The sequence below is a fragment of the Desmodus rotundus genome, chromosome 3 (genome assembly GCF_022682495.2).
Source record: "Desmodus rotundus isolate HL8 chromosome 3, HLdesRot8A.1, whole genome shotgun sequence".
Lineage (NCBI taxonomy): Eukaryota > Metazoa > Chordata > Mammalia > Chiroptera > Phyllostomidae > Desmodus > Desmodus rotundus.
In genome coordinates this window covers 201745444-201765704 of record NC_071389.1, presented here as the reverse complement: position 1 = coordinate 201765704, position 20261 = coordinate 201745444, and the positions used below count along the sequence as shown (strand labels likewise).

Genomic DNA, 20261 nt, shown 5'->3' with positions numbered 1-20261 from the left:
CCTCCTCATGCAAAAACGGGAGAAGCCACACTCAGGACTGTGCAGCGCAGGTCAGCACAGGCTGCCCATCAGCTTGAGGGGCCACTGAGGCTGCCACATGCGTCGGGGGCTGCTGGCCACTGTGACTGACTCTCAGTGGGAGGCTCTCCCAGGGATGCAGTTATTATTAGCCCAAGACTGAGCACTGCCACCTTCAGGACAACTGTCACCTGCTTCCAGGAGCTGGAAAATGGGCAAGGACCAACAGTTTATTTTAAAGTGCATGGCAAACAAAACCACCACACACCTGTGAACAGCTTTCCTGGGCTTCTCTGGCTTGAGAACGCCTTTTTCTGGGAAAACCCTCAAGGAGCCACAGGCAGCTCCTCACACAGTCAACACCGGACAGGACGGACGCGCTCATGCACTCCAGGACAAATGACAGCCACCGTGGTCCCTGCCTGGCGTCCCTGTCAGCTTGTGCTTCCCTCCCAGGTCCGGGCCCAGCGAGCTGAGCTGGGCTGGGCTGGGAGGGCAGTGAGGAAAGTCCTTTCTGCTGTCTCACAGAGCAGAGGTCAGAATGTCAGAGATGGAGCCACTCTGCCTTCTGCTTCTCAACAGACTAACGAGGACGAGAGAACAGGTGCCGAGTGCAGACCAGTCCTGAGTATAAGCCTTGCCAAGTGCTCTGATGACCCCAGAGAGAGGACACTGTGGGGTGGGGAGCTGGGAGCGCCAGGTGGGCTCACCGCCCACTCAGAGTCTGCAGATACACCAGACAGGGGTGAGGCTCCGTGGGCAGAGCCCACGCACTCACCCGTAGCACTTCCTGCCGGAGCCCGGCTGGCTCCACGCAGCTGACCAGGCGAAGCAGCAAGTCCATGAGAGCCGAGGTGCCGATGTGCTTCAGGACCAGGCTGATGAACTTGTCTTTCTTCTTCAGGAACACAATTACCTAAAGTCAAACACCCTGGTAAGCAATGGGGACAGACCCCAGCACCAGGAGATGCCCCCGAAGAAAGCCCATGAGAAAGATAAATTTTCAATGATGTTGCGCAGCAATGATGGGAAGACCTGAAGCAGCTGTGAGAGAGACCTCTGCCGGGACGGCAGAGAGACCCACACACAGGGCCCTCCTAGAGGCCAGGAAGGAGGGCGTCCTGGGCTGGCAGGTGTGCTTGCAGATGAGCCTTCGTGAGAACAGGACACAAGGAGCCCGAGCGACACCACGCAGGCTGCCATATACAGCAACCCCCCGGACACACTGGCTCAAGGTATCAACAGAAATGACAGGTGTGGACAGAGCTAAATCAGCAGATGATGGTCACCGGTGACAGCCCCTGGACCTGGGACACCAATCCAGAGAGCACAGAGCACACAAGACAGCCAGGCACCCACAGCCCCAGGAGAGGCCGAAGGGAACCAGGACAAAGGTTGGAGAAAGAAGAGGCACCAATGTTGGCCAGCTGGTGACCGATGCCAAGGAGGTGAAAACAGCTGAGTATGAAGCAAGAAGCCGCGGGGGAGCAGGCTCAGCAGCTGGCTGTTCAGGAGGTGGCTGCAGGTGAGTGTGCAGGTGGAGAAGGCAGCCAGGCAGAGTCCTCCTGGGCTGCGTGTCTGCACGTTCAGCTGCACTCAGCCCAGCCAGAGACGGAGCACCTGCACACCCAGGCCACTGTGCTGGGTGGACCCAGGGAGAAGAACCATCAGCTGGGGGGTGTTGGACACACTCACACTGAGCCGGGAGAAAGGGGGGGAGGAGGGGGAGGAGAAAGAGGGAGAGAGGTAAAAAGGAAAAGAGGTGGGAGGAAGGTTGTTTAAAATGAGAGAAAGATTATTAGGAATAAAACAAGGGACATCACTACAGATCCTACAGACACAAAAGCTATTATGCAAGGTTATTAGGGACTTTATGCCAATTTAGAAAAATAAGGAAGTTTCCTTGAAAAATATACTTACCTAAACTGACAGGAAGAAATAAAAAACCTGAGCAGCTCTGGAGTATCAAAAGACACAAAATCTGCTTTCTGTAAGAAAACTCCAGGCTCTAATAGCCTTAGTGAATGAACTCTACCAAACACTGAGAGAGGAAGAACCCCAACTTGAATACAGTCTTCCAGGGACACAAAATATGAGAATTGTGTCCCATGTCATTGTATACCAACATAAGACCTTCAACCTAAAAACCTGATTAGGGCATTATAAGAAAGGGAAATTATCAGCCAAGCTCGCTGATGACCACAGGTGCAAAAATGCAATACTATGAAAGAAAACAGCCCTGGCTGGTGTGACTCTGTGGATTGAGCACCAGCCTGGGAACCAAACAGTCTCTGGTTCAATTCCCAGTCAGGGCACATGCCTGTGTTGCAAGCCAGATCCCCAGTAGGGGGCTCAAGAGGCAACCACAATTGATGTTTCTCTCCCTCTCTTTCTCCCTCCCTTCCCCTCTGTCTAAAAGTAAATAAATAAAATCTTTTAAAAAATGGTAATAAATAAAACAAGGAAGCTCACTGCCTCCACTCCATTCAGCAGTGTACTGAAGGTCCCAGTCAATGCAGTCAGCCAAGAGAAAGAGACAAAAGGTCCAAGAATTATAAAGAGCAAAATAAAACCGTCATTAATCACAGATAGTATATTTTGTACATAGATAAAGAATATAAAGATAAATGACTAGAATAGCAGCTTTATCGATAACTGCCAGAAACTGAAGTCAGCCTAGACAAACGGGCTGCGGCACACACACGCCACAGGACACCACTGTGCGGTGCAGAGGGGGCGCTGGCCCTGGCTGGGCTCTGTGGTGCAGTGGGGCGTTGGCCCACAGACCGAAAGGCTGCAGGCTCCATCCCTTGTCGGGATGTGTTCGAGAAGGCAACCCATCGGTGTTCCTCTCTCACATCGATGTTTCCCTCCCTCCCTTCCCTTGCTCTCTAAAAGTAATGAAAAAATGTCCTCAGATGAGGATAAGATAATAAAAATAATTAAAATTAAAAAGGAATGTACTAATGTACCTCTGACATGCACAAGGGAATTATGCTGAAAAAGATAAAAAGCTAATCCCTAAAGGCCACATATTGTATGATTTAATTTAAATAACATTTTGAAATGACAAAATTTTAGAAATAGAAACAGGTCAGTGGTTGCTGGGCAGTGAGGAGTGAAGAGTCGGGGCCAGAAAAAGGTGGGAAAAGTTAAAAAGGGCAACCCAAAGGCCCCTGGGGATCTGGAGCTGTTCGGGTCTCGTCTTCGATGGTGGAGACACCAACCGACACAGGTAATAACACGTATAGAATTTAACACACACGCCATGACGACAAGGAGCACTAGCGAAACCTGAGTCACATCAGTGAAGTGCGCCCACGTCGCCATCCTGGGTTTGATATTCTACTGCTGCTTGAGAAATGTCACCACGGAAGGAAACCGGGCCAAGTACTCAAAGGGTCTCTTCCTATTATTTCATACAACTGCATGTAAATCTACAAATATCTCAATAAAAATCTTAATAAAAAAGATACTATCTAGAAAAACATGGGAGCACCAACTACCCGAGAGGAAACCTGAGGAACGGTGTGTGAGACTGCCAGCTGCCAGGGGTGTGTAACGCGTCACTGAGGGAGACCGGAGGGCCCTGACCGCGCCACTCCGTCACAGTAACAGAAGCAGACACAGACAATATGCAAATAAGCAGGCGTGGCTGTCTATCAGTAAAATTTCATTTACAAAAAAACAGATGACAGGCTGGTTTTGGCCTATGGGCCATAATTTGTCAATCTTAACCTATAGCCAATACAAGCCTTATCAAAATATCAGTAGGTTGTTTTTTCTGATTTTTGTTTGATTTTGGAGAGGGGCAGGGAAGAATGTGGACACTGACAAACTTATCCTAAAATCTGCTATTTCTAAACTAATGCAAAAGGCAAAAAATAATACAGACAATCTTGAAGAAAAAAAGTAAGAGGACTAGCTCTACTGAATATCAAGACCCATAAAGATTCAGCAGCTGAGAGAGCGCTCTGCTGGTGCAGCTCCAACCCGAACGGCGGTGCAGGGTAAGGGCAGAAGTGGACACGCACACACGCTATTGCCTGGCTGATGACAAGGGGGCGCCGTCAAGCAACTGAGAAAGACTTGCCTTATCAGTAGAGGGTGCTGGGTCAACTGGATATGCATTGTTTTTATTTTAGATTTTATTTATTTTTTAGAGAGGAGAAGGGAGTGAGGAAGAGAGGGAGAGAAACATCAATGTGTGGTTGCCTCTTGTGCACCCCCTACTGGGGACCTGGCCCACAACCCAGGCATGTGCCCCGAATGAGAATTGAACCAGCAAGCCTTTGGTTCACAGGCTGGTGCTCAATCCACTGAGCCACACCAGCTGGGGCACATGCCTGGTGGATTCCAGGTGGATTATAGATAGAAGTATGAAAGGTAAAATAATGAAGTTTCTAAAACAGGGGTGTCAAACTCATTTTCACCGGGGGCCACATCAGCCTCACAGTTGCCTTCAAAGGGCCGAATGTAATTTCAACTCCTTAACAGTTAAGAGTAGTTACATTTATACAGTCCTAAAATTATTTTGGCCCTTTGAAGGCACTGCGAGGCTGATGTGGCCCCCCGTGAAAATGAGTTTGACACCCCTGTTCTAAAAGTTAACACAGAAGAATATTGTCATGACTTTGAGGTAGACAAAGGGTTCTTTCTTTTAAGACTTCATTGATTTACTTATAGAGAGTAAAGGGAGAAAGAGAGGGAGAGAAACATCAATGTGTGAGAGATACATTGATCGATTGCCTCTCACATGCCCCCAACCAGGGACCTGGCCCGCAGCCCAGGCATGCACCCCAACCGGGCATCGGACCAGCAACCTTCCGGTTTGCAGGCCAACGTTCAATCCACTGAACCACACCAGACAAGGCATGGTTTCTTAACAGAAAAACAACAACAACAACAAAAAACCAACCATAAATAAAAAGATTTTTGAATTGGACTACATGAAAATCAGAACCTCTGCTCATTAAGAGAGTAAAGAAAATAAGAAAAGTGAGCTAAAGTGGGGGAGATGTTTGCAACACGAAAATCAACTAAACACTTGTATCCACAAAATATAGAGAATTCCTACAAATCAAAAAGAGAAGAGACAGCCTAACAGGAAATGGACAACAGACTTCACAAAAGAAATTACCCAAAGGCCAATGAATATAAGAAAAGCTACTCATCCTCAGTAGTCACCAGGGAGATGCAAATTAAAACCACAACACTGTATCACATAAACCCACCAGAACGGCTAAAACAAAAAGACTGACAGCACGGAAGGCGGGTGCGGAAGTGGAGTGACAGGAACCACTGTCCGCTGCTGCTGCTCAGCCACTTTCGCTTCATCTGTTCAAGACCACACGTGTGTCTGAGTTAGGAATGTATAATCACTAGCCACTCAAAACTTACAGACATACTAACCAACACTACAGATAAATCAAAATGAAAAAATTTAAATGGTCAAGTGACTCACAGGAGGCAGAAAAAAGAAAACAGAGAAATGAAAAGCAGTGGGAATAAACACAAAAACTACAAATAAAATGGGAGCTATAAGCCCCAACATATTAATAATTATATTAAATGTAAATGGCCTAAATATGCCAATTAAAGTCAGAGTGACAAGGTAGATAAAAACACGTGACCAACTGTTTTCTACAAGAAACTCACTTCTAATAGAACAACCCACACAGGAGACTGGGCACACAGGCTCACAGCAGCCTGGCCTGTGACAGAGGAAGCGTGAACAAGCACAGCGTCCTTCCGTGGGCGGGCGGTTAGACTGAAGGCGGTGCACCTGCCCTGCACAGCAGTGGAGAGGAGCCGGGCCTGTGACTGTGGAGAGAGACCTTTCCCTGCAGACACGCGTGCTGAGAAACTTATGTATAAAGTGGGATGACACCTGGGACGGCGGTAGGAAATAAGAGGTACAGAAGAAATCAGATTGCCTATGAACAGATACTTGTTAGCTGTGTGACAGAGACATGGGGCTTCACAAATCAGTCTCTGATTTGGGTTTGAAGTACTCTGCAATGAGGAGTCCAGAAAATGCCACAGGTCCTCCCCCTGACGGCCGCCTCTATGGAAACATGGAGGAATAATCACTCTGGTTGTGACAGTAGGGTCTATAAGAAATACTTATTCACCCCTCCTTCCAGTTTCTGGCTCACAGATCCTAAAACCCTTGGAATTTCCCAAGTGTAGAGTGATAAAGGTATCTCGTTATGCTAATGAGGTGACTTCTGGACCCCGCCCAAGGGTGGGGGCTGGTTACCAGCAGGAACCAACCATGTGGTTAGAGAGCTAGGACTTTCAGCTGACCCATCCCAACTATCCAGCCGGAAGAGGGGCTAGAGGCTGACTCATTCGCCAATGGCCCTCCACTCAGTCACTCACAGCTACGCAACGAAGCCTCCATAGAACCCGAAGGACCCATGGGGCCTTGTTTGGGAGCACTTCCAGGCACAACTGGGCCAGACCCCAACCTCCCTCATTAGGGACCTTACACCATGCATCTCCGCAACTGGCTGACAATTCGAACCCTTTAGAGCCTTTGTAATACATCTGTGATCCAGCAGGTAAGTGGGTTGAGTTCCCTAAGATGTTCCAGCAAATTAACTGAACCCCAGGAGAGGACTGCGGGAACCTGGTGGCCTCCAGAGTATTGCGGGAGGCTGTTTCCTGGATTTCTGTCTTGCTCAAATTCCACACAAAGGTATCGCATCTGTCAGCGGAGAACACATATTTTAAGGGTGCAGTTTATGTTATTGGACAAGGGAAGTGCTACAAGCAGCAGGAAACCCAGACAACATCTGAAAGCGGCAGAGGCACACCTACGATGATGGACACACACATGCAGGCGTGGGCCAGAGGGCTGGACCGGACGCTCTCTGGGGCCCAGGACAGCCCTCAGCTCTGGCACAGGCCCCACCCCAGGGGCACTGTTACTCCTGGGACTGTGACCCACTACTGAACCAGAAGCACCACTACTGCCACAACTCTCCCTTCACACTCCGCCCGTTTCCGAAAACGTCTGTAGGTCCCGGCAAAGCTAGGACTCACAGCCCCATGAAAGCAGACAGTCCACTGAAGATTCACAACAGGCCAACAGTTTCCTCACGTCAGCAACACCCTGCCTGGGGCTGCACCTCCGCGGGGCTCCAGGCACACACTCCATGCTGGTTCGCTCCCTGCCTGGCTACTGGATGATACCAAACAATTATGGTTAGTATTTTGGGAGGTATGATAATGTAATCTGCTTACTAACAAAGTCTTGCCTCCTTCTAGTTTACACAGTTACATTTAAGAGAAAAACATCTTCCATTCTAGAGACGCACACTGAAACGTTTACAGGAGTGACATGCCCACTGGGAACTGTTTGGAAATAACCCACCAGGGATGGTGGGCAGGGGGCACGAGACGAAAGACTGGCTCTAGGCTGGAGCCGGGCTGGGTGTCAGCATCGGCTCTTGCCCTGGCCCTGTTCAGTGCGTCTACAGAGTGGACGGCCCTGAGCACGTGTCAGCTAGGATGTGACACCGAGGCAACACAGACCCCAGGAAGACCACTGTCGGCAGAGTGAAACAAAGTCACTCACTGCATTCACAGAAGTTTTCTCCTACTTGCCTTGAAACAATAAGTGCCCTAGACAAAGACACCGCCATCCACACAGAGGGACAACAGACCTCAGAGGATGGACATCCTACAACCCTGCCACGACTCAGGCACGTCCCTGGACTGGTTGGCGACAGGACGAGCCATCCTAGCCCGGGTCCTGCACAGTTCCCAGGAATGGCAGGAAGTGCTACTATCCAGAGCCAGCAGCAGAAATACCTCCTGGGAAGCCACTTTCTTACTCAAATTCCAACTCACATATCAGCAGTCCGCACTGCCCCACTGAGTCCCACGACACGGCTGGGAACACTGTCCCCACAGCCTGCTGACGTGGCCGCACCGTGGCGGCTGACAGTGAGCTCTGTGGGCACTGCCAGGCCAGCCCGCAGACCACATGGGCCTGGCAGACTTTGTACCTGCTCCGTCTTTCTTGCGATGAGATTGCCAATGGTCTTGCTGAAAAAACTGGCAAGCAGGGGGTTGAGAGGTGGCTCTCGGCCCAGGAAGTCATACAGAAGGTCCAGCAGAGCCTCGTCGCCCCCCAGACGGTCGTTGATCTGCGGCACGTCGCACGTCAGCAGCTCGCAGGCCGTGTTCGGGTACCTGGAGGGCACAACGCCAGTGACTGGAAGTGAAATTAGACCTCTCCAACCCCGGGATACCACTTCGACAACCTGCCACCGTGGGAGCAGACCCACTGGTGAGAGCAAACACTGGCAGGCCTCAGAGCAGAACAGAAGCGCACTAAGCCTGTGACCAGCTGGTATTTCTGACTGCTAGGTCAGCGTTCCTGGCCCTTCGCACCCTGTACTCTCTCCGGGCCTGCCGGGCCTCTAACCACCTGTCAACCACCAGTCACTGAGGCCAGCTCCCCATCATTTCTGTCCTCCGTCTTCTCTCTGCGCTTCCTGTCCCTACGTATCAGAAAGCACAGGTCCAGCCCTGGCCAAGCAGCGCAGCTAGTTGGAGCATCATCCCATGCACCAAGGGGTGCTAGTTTGGTTCCCGGTTGGGCACCAGCCTGGGTTGCGGGTTCTATCCCTGGTCGGGACATGTGGGGAGGGGAGCAGGCTGATGTTTCTCTCCTGCATCAATGTTTCTCTTTGTCTCTCTCTCTCCCTTCCTCTCTAAAGTCAGTGCACATATCCTCAGGTGACAGATCAAAGAAAAAAAAAAGCACAGGCCGTTTGTCCCTAGACGGAAGCTTACCATGCAGTACTGGTGAGGAGGTATTATGCAGGCAAATTATCACTAAGTGACACCAACATCTGTAAGCAATGCACTATGACCAGCTACAAAATAACCCTCATCCCATTATAAGTGACCCCATGCCATCACTGGCTCCCTGCCTTCCTATAAGACACATGTGGGCTCGCTGCTGTGCCCGGGGACAGACTGCCTACCAAACATCCTGCCGTGTCCAGGTCAGAGCCCGTGACCACAGTGCCAGTCATAATGCCCAGTGCTGTGTCTGGGGGGACACGTGGGAACGCAGGGAGGCAGCCATGCCCAGAGAAGACAGGGACCTGGCGGGGGAGCGCCCTGTAGGCTGACTGGCACACACCTGGCACGACAAGGGACAAGCTGTTCAGCTGTAGGCACATGACCTCACCTCTCTGTGCCTGGGCTTCCTCCTTTGAACATGGAGGTGTGAGCACTCAGCTCCCTACAGGTTGTGTGTGAAGCTGAGGAGTGTCAAGGTTAGCCGGGCAGTGTCGAGATCAGCCACTACAATCTTCCTGCCTGTTAGCCACCAACACAGGCCTGAACACGGGCCTAAGCCCAGTGGTCGCTGTGGACCTGCTGGAGGGGCCCAGGTCTGAGACTCTGCAGGAAACAGCTGCTGAAGCATGGAGGGGCAGGGAGGGACTCCGTGTGGCTGTGAGCAGTGTTCCTCACTAGTCCAGAGACAGCGCCTCCTAGGGCACAGAAAGACAGGGCCATGTGTGCAGCGGGTGCGAGGGCCCTGCAGGTTCATGGAGGCCCAGCAGTGGGCAGTTAACAGGCAGGCCCCGGCTTAAGAGGAGCCCAGACAGAGGTGTGGCCAGTCCCAGGGAGAGGTGGCCAGTGCCTACCTCTGGGGACTGGGACAAGGATCAGACAAGGTGGCTCAGTACTACTGTGTAGTGAGCAGTGACAACCAGCACGGCGGAGAGCGCGTGGCCACCAGGAGCAGGAGGCCATGGAGAGCGTGCTCAGAGTGCAGGGCAGGAGGGCCAGGGCAGCAGCACTGCGGATGGGGCAAAGCCCCATGTCAGCAGGCAGAGAGGTGTCCGCCAGCCTTCAAGCAAGAGAAGATGTGCTGAGTGCAGGGCAGAGTTGGGCCCGGAGAGGAGCACCGCCGCTCCCTCCGGGAAGCCCTGCAGAGCCAATAGGAAGGCCCAGGCCTGTCTGCACGCACAGGCCCACGTGTGCACACTGCCCTGACTCCCTCGGGTTACGGCTAGGAAGAGGGACTGTGATTTTATCAGTATTTTTGTATGAGTTGTCAAAAAAGGGGACTGCTTTACTAGTCGGTAAAATTCACAACAAAGAGGAGAAATTCCAGTTAGACATGGCAGACCAAGCACACGGTCTGTCACCATTCCCTCTCAAAGTGACTCCAATGATGCAGAGAAAAAAGGCACGGAGGGGACATGATGCTGGCAATGCCTGGAGGATGGAAAGTGGTGGCCCAGAGAGGACAGCCGGACACCCAGGGAAGTCCCTGGGAGAGTGATAACCAAACACGAGGCCTGAGTGGGGGTGGGGGGACTCCCTGGAAGCTTTGGAGAGTGGGGACGCTCCCGCCCTCCCTCGCTGGGCGTGTGCTGGCACAGGCACAGGATTCAGAGGCTCCGTCGTCCCCGGGAGGAAGTGCACCAGAGCAGCTCCCAACTCATACTGCCAGGCACAGCTGAGGGGGTGACGGGACCCTGTCCAGAAGCAGGGCCCAGCCCAGACAACACTGGGGTGCCCCAGCCCCTCTTCTGGACTCAAGGTGCTGCTGGGTTGACCTCCCACAGGTAGGAGCTGGAAGGATTCTTCTCTGTAGAAACTGATGGGACAGAGACAAAAGTCAACCAGCTGTCACCTAACCAAGTGGCCGGCACCTGTCGCCCAGTGAAGCATAGTGAGCAAGCCCCATACAGACCCCAAACTGCACAGGCCTTAGTGGCTCTCTCAGCAGGAGCACAGGGCTGATCGAACCACCACCAGAGAACACGGCACATGGAGCAGAGACAGAGCGCGCAGACAGAAGGAAACTGCCCAAAACCACATACTGAGCGAGTAGCCATGAACAAGAACTGGAGGCTTGTGTTTAAAATACCTGAAAACAAGAAAGGCCTCTTGGGAATTAAAAATGATAGCAGAACGTTTTTTAAATCAAAGGACAGGAAGATAAAATTTGAAGAAAACAGCATGCATACAGGCGATCTAACACCTACATGATGTCCCAGATAAAACAGAGGGAAAACTGGGGGCGGGGGGGGGGGCAAATTGCCCCGGAAATAATACAAGAAGTTCTCTGTGCTGAAGGCCACAAACTTACAGCCCAGAAGGACCCATGGGGCACTGAGCACGATGAGTGAGAAACCCGACATCCGGCGCGTGCCTTAGCGTGCGCAGGTGAAGAGCGTACTGCTGAGCGGGCCTCTGTCCCCCGGCACGTTTGCTGACCTCCACGGCTCCCTCCCCTGCAGTCAGCAGCTCCTCCTGTTCAGTCTGCTTCGCTTGGCACCTGGTGCTCATTTCTCCCAGACACTCAGACTGGAAAACGCTCCTGGCTCACTGACACGGCCCCGGGACCCCTCTGCCTGATTCCGCTCTCTTCCGTCAGACCTGTCACCAATGCCCTCTAGACAGGGAGCCCACAGAGCCTGTCACCCAACAGGACACACCAGGGAGGGAGAGGGTGAAAGGGATGGCGGCTGGGAATGGTGGTGCTGAGGCCACACGCATCGACTAGGAGCATCCCACGCATGACGGCCTCTCTGTGACCTTCCACGGAGGTGCATCGCAGGGACCTCAGCCCTGACTCCTCCACAGACCAGTCCTCTGCCTCCCAAAGGAGCGACTGTCCCACCCCAGGCACTTCCTGCTGTCCTACTGGCCTGACTTGAGGGTCCAGCACAGTAGGTGTAAAGGGCAGAGGTGAAGACTTGAGGTGGTCTCTGGTCACAGCACAGGGTTTGGTATGCTAATGTTCCAACAAAGAGACATTATTTGTGAACAATGAAATGAAAATTCAGCGTCATTTTCACCTGTAACAACCATTTAAAAACAGACGTTCTTAGCTTGCAAGTCACACAAAAACAGGATGTGACCTGCAGGGTCTTGGTTTGCTGACCCTGTTCTAAGACCTCCCACCACTTGCTGTCCGGCTGCCTGTCTGTCCTGACACGCCCTCATCCCACGCCCTTGCCACAGCAGCCCCCCCTTCTGTCTTCTCGTGACAGACTAGTCAACTCTCGAGTGGGACAGCTTGGTCACTAACAACATGTTTCCATGAGCCCAGGACCCCAGAGTGAAGCATTTCCCACAGTCCCTGTCCATCCGTCCGTCTGTCAGGCTCACGCTGCAACTCCACCTGCAGCTCTGCCGTGGGGTCTGTCTTTGTCTTCCAGCATATTTTCCCTCCAAAGAGTCCAACGCACCGTATAACTTACTATAACCCAGACTGAAAAGTCACACCCCAGCCCCACAGGAGTGGTGCATGGCTTCTCCATCAGAAACACATACCCCACCCCACCCCCGCTGCCTCCCTTCAGCCCTGCCCAGCACATACTTGAAGCGGACCTTCTCCTCCATTTCCAGGGGTGGCTCCTGGGTGACGAGGCTCACCAGCTCCTCCATGCACTGCGGCCGGCACAGGAAGTCCAGCAGCTTCCGGTTCTGAGCTTTGCACTCCTGCAAAATGTCATCTTCATCCATCAGCTCCCGCAGTGTCACATCCTCTTTATCCAGCAGCTTGTCGACATGGGATGTGGTGTTCAAGTCAAACTTCCAGAACATGGTGACGGCCACCGAGCTGCAAGCAAGCCCAAGAGGGTCACTTCTCCCAGCAATTCTGCCGCAAAGTCCAGGAAGCCTGTCCCCAACATGGGCCTGCGCTGGAGGAGGCCCACACCCAGGAACCTCTGACCACACCTGTCTGGATCAGGCTCCCAGCTCAGCAGGGACATCCCAGCTCTGGTTCCCTGCTGGCTGACCCACCTTCTGTACTCTCCTTTGGCACTCCGGGGTGCTCTCACTCCCTGGCTCCCTTAGGAGGTGTGTCTCCCTCGTGTCAGACCTGAATGCCCCTCCACCCCAAGAAAGGTAATGACTCACAAGCCCTGCCCCCAGCATCTGGCCCCTGCTGAGTGAGCACTGGACACACCTGCCTGGTGTCTCTGTACCGTGTACACTTCCGGTTCTCTGTATGTGATGCTCTGGCAACTCAGAACTCCTTTCTGGCTGGGGACAGACAGTCCCTCCTGGGACTGGTCCATTCCTAGAGACAGCAAAGGGCCCAGCAGGGGCAGGCCCGTGACCCTCTGCACATGTCCATTCAGAGTGGTTCCTCCCCTATGCCCACCCCTTCCCCACCCCCCAGGCAATACTCCTGCCTTCACTCCAGGGCCAGGCCAGGCCATAAGGAACCACCCTGTGGCATAGTACCCGCTGGAACTGTTCACATTAGCCAGCCTGCCCTGCGCACAGACCCTGCCTCTTCCTCCATGGGACCCCATAAGGGCTGTGCCTAAGAACGCCAACAGCAGGCCTCTGCCCCGGACGGCCCTGGGGCTTCTGCCCCTGTCCTTGCATGAGGACTGGGCCTCCTTCTCTAGGACCTGTGCGTGCAGCACCTTTGTTTCCCTGAGACTCTCCTGTGTCTCCTCTCGTGGCTGCGTCTGGCTGACCATTTCCTAAAAGAACCCAGAACACCTCACAGAACGCAAGCTCAGCAAGTCACTCAAGTCAGCTTGTTTCGCTGGACCCTCTGCTCCTCCGCCACCCCTACTCGCCAGCCCCTCCTTTCACCATTCCCGCCTTACTGAATAACCCTGGGTCGTCCTTGAAACCACCACGTCCCTCACACACCACTGGGCAGCAAGACATTCTACCAACCCAGCCCCTCCCCCGAGTCCCACACGCCAGCCCAGGCCCCTGCTGGCCCTGCCGGGACAGTGCGGGGGGCCTCACCTGTCGGGCGGCGGCCCAGCTCCCCGTCGGACACAGAACGGGAAACACAAAGCCTGGGTCTCTCACAAAGGAAACCTGTGCTCAGAAGACCACAGATCTCGGCACTGCTATAAGAACCGTCACGTGCGAAGTCACGATAATAAGGCACGGGTCCTCCACGTTGGATTTAGAGCAGTAAACCTGCCCACGTGATGTGAACGAGCCCCACTTGTCCACATGTCCGTCGCCGTCCAGCCATCCCTCCGGCAGCCTCTTGTCCCTGCGGCACAGGTTCCCTTCTCCAAGCTGCCAACATCTTTATACTCCTCTCATCTCACGTCAAACCTGCCAGGGCCCCGACACCCTCCATGCACCAGGCTGCTTTACAGGGGCTGCCAGGCCCTGGCTGTCCCCAACCCCCACTGCTGCACCCACCCCGGCCACAAGGACACGGAACACCCCCCGCCCCCCCCCCCAGTCATCCTGCACTCGCTCTCGTGCTCCAACAAGCCCCCCTGACAGAATCCCACCTGCCCACCAGACAGAGCTGGAGTGCCTGCATGTGCTTCCCCATACTCAGAGGATGAACTCAGCCATATGGAAAGTGCATTCGTGGATTAAGAATTTCACCGAAAGACAGAAATGGTCAGACTAGACTTAAAAAAGCAAGAACTATATGCTGAGTATAAAAAGATCATTTTAAATACAAAGACACAGACTAAAACCTTTTTAAAAGATAGGAAGGATAGACACAGCATGCAAACGCTCCTCTTCTGCCCAGCCTGATGGAGGCGCCGTGCCGCCTCCACGCCCCTGGGTGCAGAGCCAGTGCTGCCCTCCCGCAATACGCGGGGGACGGTCCCCTTCCTCCACGTCCGAGTGCACACAGGACTGGCATCACTTCTTCCTAAAACGTTTGACAGATTTCACCAGGGTCTAAGGTTTTCTTTGGTGATGGTTCAAATTACGAATTCCACTTCTTTAACAGGTATTTTCTATCTCTACTTGCTTCCATTCTGGTAATTGGCATTGCTGAAGGATTCATCAAATGCAGTTTTTCATATGACCTTGTAACCTTTAATGTCAAGTCGTTCCTATAGCAACACCCCTTTCATTCTTATGTATTAGTAATGCCTATCCTCCTTTTTTTCTTCATCACTGAAACTAAAGTTTAATAATTGTATTGATCCTTTTTTAAATAAAGATTTTATTTATTTATTTTTAGAAAGATGGGAAGAGAGGGAGGGAAACATCCTTATGCAAGAAATACATTGATTGGTTGCCTCTCGCACGCCCCCTACTGGGGACCTGGCCTGCACCCAGGCTTGTGCCCTGACTGGGAATCAAACCAGCGACCTTTCGGTTCATAGGCGGGCACTCAATCCACTGAGCCACACCAACCAGGGCTTATTGGTCTTTTTTTAAGTAACCAGCTTTTGTCTTCGTTTTCTTCTCTATTAGTTGACCATTTTCTATTTCACTGGTTTCCTCTTTTGTCTCTGTAATTTCCTCTCTACTGCATACTCTGGGTTTAATTTGTTCTTCTCTTTCTAGCTTCTTAAGGTAGAAGCTTTTTAGGTCACTGACTTTTCAGACTTCTTTTCTATTATAAGCATGTAGAGCTAAAAGTTTCCTTCAGGTACTGCTTTAGCTGCATTTCACAGGTTTTGATATTTCTAATTTCCCTAGTTTTTCTTTGACTTCTAGGTTATTTAGAAGTATAATGCTTAGTTTTCTAATTATTTTGGGATTTTCCAACTGGTCTTCATGACTGATACTCTAACTTGTGTTGTGCTCAAAGAGCAGGCTGATGTGGCTTCTCTCCTCTAAACACACTGCTATTCAGTCTAGGCAGGGGTCAGTAGGCTTCTCCTGGGAAGAGCTAAGCAGTCAATATTTTCAGCTCTGTAGGTGGCATGGGGTCTCTGTTGCATGTCCTTTTCCTTCTTCTCCCTGACGACCCTTTAAAATACACAAGCCATTGCCAGTCTGCAAGCCACAAAAAGCCCAGCAGGGCTGGCCGGCATGGGCCATACGTAGTGTGTGACATGGCCCCTCCTGGGGATGTGGCACAGGCACAGGGACCAGGGCTCACATAACAGATAAAATCCACTGATTTTGTGGCTACATCTGTCAAAAGTTGAGAGGAGAACTGACATCTTCAACTTTAACGGCAGATTTATTTACCTCTCCTTTTGAGGTGAAAGTTTTCACTTCATGCATTTTGAATTTATTTTGTCACGTGGATAAATATTCAGGATTGTTATGTCTTCCTGATGATGCCCCGCATCACCCCTGGCAACACCAGCAACCCCGCCTGACTGCCGGGCAGACCCCACGTGCACACGCGCTCAAGGGCTGTGCAGCCCGGGGCCGAGAGACCCTCTCATCACCACTGTCCCAACCGCCTGTGCTCAGTGTCGTTCTCACCATATCTCAAGCCTTGTCACTGTTGTCTCATCATCACGGTGATCTGTGATCAGTGACCTTGGTTGACGTTACTACTGTAATTGCTTTGGGGAGCCACAAACTGCACCCACAGAAGACGATGAACTTGGGGGGTAAATGTTATGTGTTCTCACTGCCCCACTGACCAGCCGTCCCCCCGTCTCTCTCCCTCACCTCGGGCCTCCCCATCCCGAGACACAACAGGATTGAAACCGGGCCAACGAATGACCCCACCTCGGCCTCCAGTGGTCAAGTGAAAGGAAGGGTCACATGTTTCTCACTTTAAATCAAAAGCTAGGAACGATTGGTTCGGTGAGGAAGGCGTGTGGAAAGCCGAGATAAGACAAAAGCTGGGCCTCTTGCACCAAACGGTTAGCCAAGTCGTGAAAGCCAAGGAAAGGTTCTTGAAGGAAACTAAAAGTGCTACTCCAGTGACCGCACGTGTGATCAGAAAGAGAAACAGCCGTATTGCTGGCAGGGAGGAAGTTTTGGTGGTCTGGGCAGGTGATCAAGCCAGATATAACATTCCCTTGAGCCAGAGCCCACTCCAGAGCAAGGCCCCACTCTCCTCAATTCTGTGAAGGCGGAGAGGTGAGGAGACCGTGGGAGAAACGTCTGAAGCTGGTGGAGGCGGGCTGATGAGGCTCAAGGAGAGAAGCTGTCTCTGCAACCGGGCGAGGCAGCGAGGGCCGAGTGGAAGCCACAGCAGGTGTTCAGCAGGTCCACTGAGATGCTGATGAAGGCGGCTACGCTCCTTGCTCCTCAACCGACTTCTCAACAGCCTCGCACCGGAAGGAGTCACCGCCCAGGACTTTCAAAGCTGGAGCGGAGAAGTCCCCGCTGGCTTCACAGCATCAGGGACAGGCTGGCTCTCTTGCGAGGGGCTCGTGCAGCCGTGACTTTAACTTGAAGCCAGTGCTCGCTTACCACCCAAAAATCCTCGGGCTCTAGGAATGCGCTCATGCGCTCTGCCTGTGGGCCGCAGATGGACACCAGAGCCTGGGTGACAGCTCACCTGGGCACAGGACGATCTGCCGAATGACGGAAGCCCACGGTGCAGACCGCTGCTCGGAAGACAGGGCTCTTCCCACATCTTACGCTCACTGACCGTGCACCTGGTCACCCAAGAGCTCTCCGATGGAGATGGGCAAGATGAATGTTGTTTTCATGCCTTTCTGTAGCTCTTGCACCATGGACTCATTTTGACTTTCAAGTCTTATTATTTAAGAAATTTTAAAAAATAAAGAAAAGAAATACATTTTGTCTAAACCTTAGCTGCCGTAGTGATTCCTCTGATGGATCAGGGCAAAATCAGTTGAAAAGGACTCACCATTCGAGATGCCATTAAGAACATTAGTGATTCGTGGGAAGCGGTCAAAACGGTAACAACGGTTTGGAAGGAGGTGATTCTAACCCCCTGGGCTGGCTTTGCGGGGTCACGACTTCAGTGGGGAGTAACTCAGGATGCGGTGAGGACAGCAGGAGCGCTAGAGCTGGAAGCGGTGCCTGAAGATGGGACTGAGTCGCTCCGCTCTCATGCTCCTGACGGAACTGAAAGGATGAGGAGGTGCTTACGGGTGAGCAGAAAGTGGTTGCTCGAGATGGAATCTACTCCTGGTGGAGATGCTGTGACGACAGTGAACTGACATCAAAGGATTCAGAACATCGCACAAGTGCAGGTGACAGGGCAGCAGTGGGGTGTGAGGACTGGCTCCACGGAGAGCGAGGAAAAAAAAAGAGACATAAAAGAAAAAAGAAAAAGTCCTGGCTGGTGTGGCTCAGTGGACAGAGTGCCAGTCTGTGGACCGAAAGGTCACCGGTTCGATTCCCAGTTAGGTGGGCCAGGCCCCAGTTGGGCACGTGTGAGACGCAACCAATCGATGTTTCTCTTGCACATCGCTGTTTCTCTCCCTCTCTTTCTCCCTCCTTTCCCCTCTGTCTAAAAGTAAATAAATAAAATCTCTTTTTAAAAGTTCATCATTAAAGAAAAAGGAAAAGAAAGAATATACTAACCTCTATAATTACCTTAATTTCAGAAAATAATGACTTTGTAAATATAAAAAAAAAGGAAACCACGATTTTGGGATTAAGGATAAGGCCTCACTTTGAGAAAATATATTTTTAAGGAAAACTCACCTCATTATGCTTATTTTGTTCATGTCGCCAGTGTTACAGACCAGCACTTGAGAACCTCTGTCGGTTTACCACCACCCTGACGTGGGAAATAACACTAGGTTACTCTTCACCCTTTTTCAGACCATTAGCTCACTAGCTCCTATCTGTACGTTCTGTAACACCATTAAGTCAAAAATCTCTGTGAAACAATACTTCTGTTTCCATCAGCTACCTATGCATTTTAAGAAACACTGATTGCCATCTGTGGCATTCTTTGACAAGTTCACTGCCACGGCTCTCCTTTAGCTAGAGCTACCTTCCACGTACGTCAAAGGGGCTGCTCCCAGGCAATACTGCCTGCGTCTCTTCCAAACGCTCCTCACATCCCAGCACCCACTCGCTGCCCTGCAGAAATGTCCGCATCTTCTTAGCTGGCCTCCCCCGCAGGGAGGGCTCTCAGGCTCCTGCTCCCCTAGAGGACACTGAGCACCAGAAGGATTCCTGCCACACCTACAACACCCTCCACCCAGCAGTCTCTCTGGAATGCCAAGCAAAGTATCACCAACACCTTTCAGATGCCTATCCAACAGCCACCAAACAGAGCCTGAAGTTCTGCTTCTCTATTTAGGTTTTCCGGTTAGCAGGATCATCAGACAGAAGGCAGGTTCCAAAGAGAAATGCTGCCATATGGCCGCCAGCCCCAAACGGAGCCTTTCACAACAGAACACTCTGAGGTGCAGACTGTTGCTAAGAGAAATTAGAATCTGAAGGACTTACAATCAAAGTCCTGGATCTGCGGTGCAGTGTGACCTGAAGCCAGGAAATGACCTCTGGTACTTAGGTCTCCTCGCCTGTAAACTGGGAACACTGAGCATCCCTGTCTCGCAGAGCAGAGCTGCTGTGATACCCAGTTAAAGAGCAGAGAAGAGTGGCCCGCACATGTCATCTGCACAGAGCCTGACTGCAAGAGAGAGAAGGAAAGACACAAGGTCGCCCTGCAGCAGAGAACAGGCTCTGTGGGGGCTGGAGTGGCACACGCTGCTCCCAAGAGCTGAGGGTGCGCCTCTCCCAAGCCCACCTTCAGGGGCAGCTTAAATCAAACATGACAGAACTGTCTGCACTAGAAATCAATAAATGCTACAAACCAGGAGGCTCTCTGACTCTCCCAAAGAGCTGGTCGTCAAACTTTCACCCACACACCACTGGGATTCTACTTGGCCTGGAAAAAATGGAGATGGGAGTCCATGGAGAGCAGTGTCTGTACAATCAGCTGATCAACAAACGAGACCGTGTCAAAATGGGCGGGGGTGGGGGCGATGACAAAAAATGGCCTAATTGAAACAGATGAATGAAAATCCAAAATCAGAAGTGAAAAGAATAAATAACCACTGACAGAGAGGTGAATTAAAATGATTATACAGACAGTAGTTCACACAAGCCTATGCTCATGTGTTCAAAGCAAGCCTGAACCACCTGCAAACCCTGCCCACGCCCTGTGCAGAGGCCTGAGCTCAGCCTGCAGGGCCCCAGCACACACTGTGAGCTCCTTTAGGGCCAGGCTGCACCCCACAGCCCCTTTACATATGGGCCCATAGCTCCAGGCTGGACATGCAGCTGGCACCCTCTGTGGGCTCACCAAATCAACCAGTCAAACTTGCTACATGTTCCGAAAGGCTGGCTCTTCCTGAGATGGCCGTGGGGTGCAGTGGACAAGCAAGGCAAGGAGCCGAGCAGACAGGAACACAAGGCCAAGGTCACAGCTCCCATCTATGTGACTCGACAGGTGTGGGAGAGTCTACTTGAGCCCAGTTTTCACTGTCCCCTCAACAGCACAGAGGTTCACGTGGGTACTTGGCCGCCTCCTTTGCCCTCACTGTCCCCCCTCCCCTCGCAGCCAGCTCCAGTCAGGTGACTCAGCTCTGGGAAAGGGA

The 20261-nt window shown here is 52.0% G+C and overlaps 1 protein-coding gene across 5 annotated transcripts in view; it reads right to left on the bottom strand.

Annotated features, from left to right (window-relative positions):
• Nucleotides 1–20261, bottom strand: part of PPP6R2 (protein phosphatase 6 regulatory subunit 2) — a 60290-nt gene that overhangs the window by 20111 nt on the left and 19918 nt on the right. For 2 of the 5 annotated variants that reach the window (XM_053919851.2, XM_045187042.3), the window contains 4 exons: nt 12983–13096; nt 12389–12631; nt 8037–8223; nt 797–934 (listed from right to left, as the gene is read on the bottom strand). In XM_053919851.2, coding sequence (XP_053775826.1) covers nt 797–934; nt 8037–8223; nt 12389–12615 — 552 coding nt within the window. In that variant the 5' untranslated portion in view covers nt 12616–12631; nt 12983–13096. Of the gene's footprint in view, nt 1–796; nt 935–1432; nt 1759–8036; nt 8224–12388; nt 12632–12982; nt 13097–18351; nt 18428–20261 lie in introns of those variants that run through there. The other 3 variants (XM_053919849.2, XM_053919850.2, XM_045187047.3) reach the window with 3 other exon arrangements.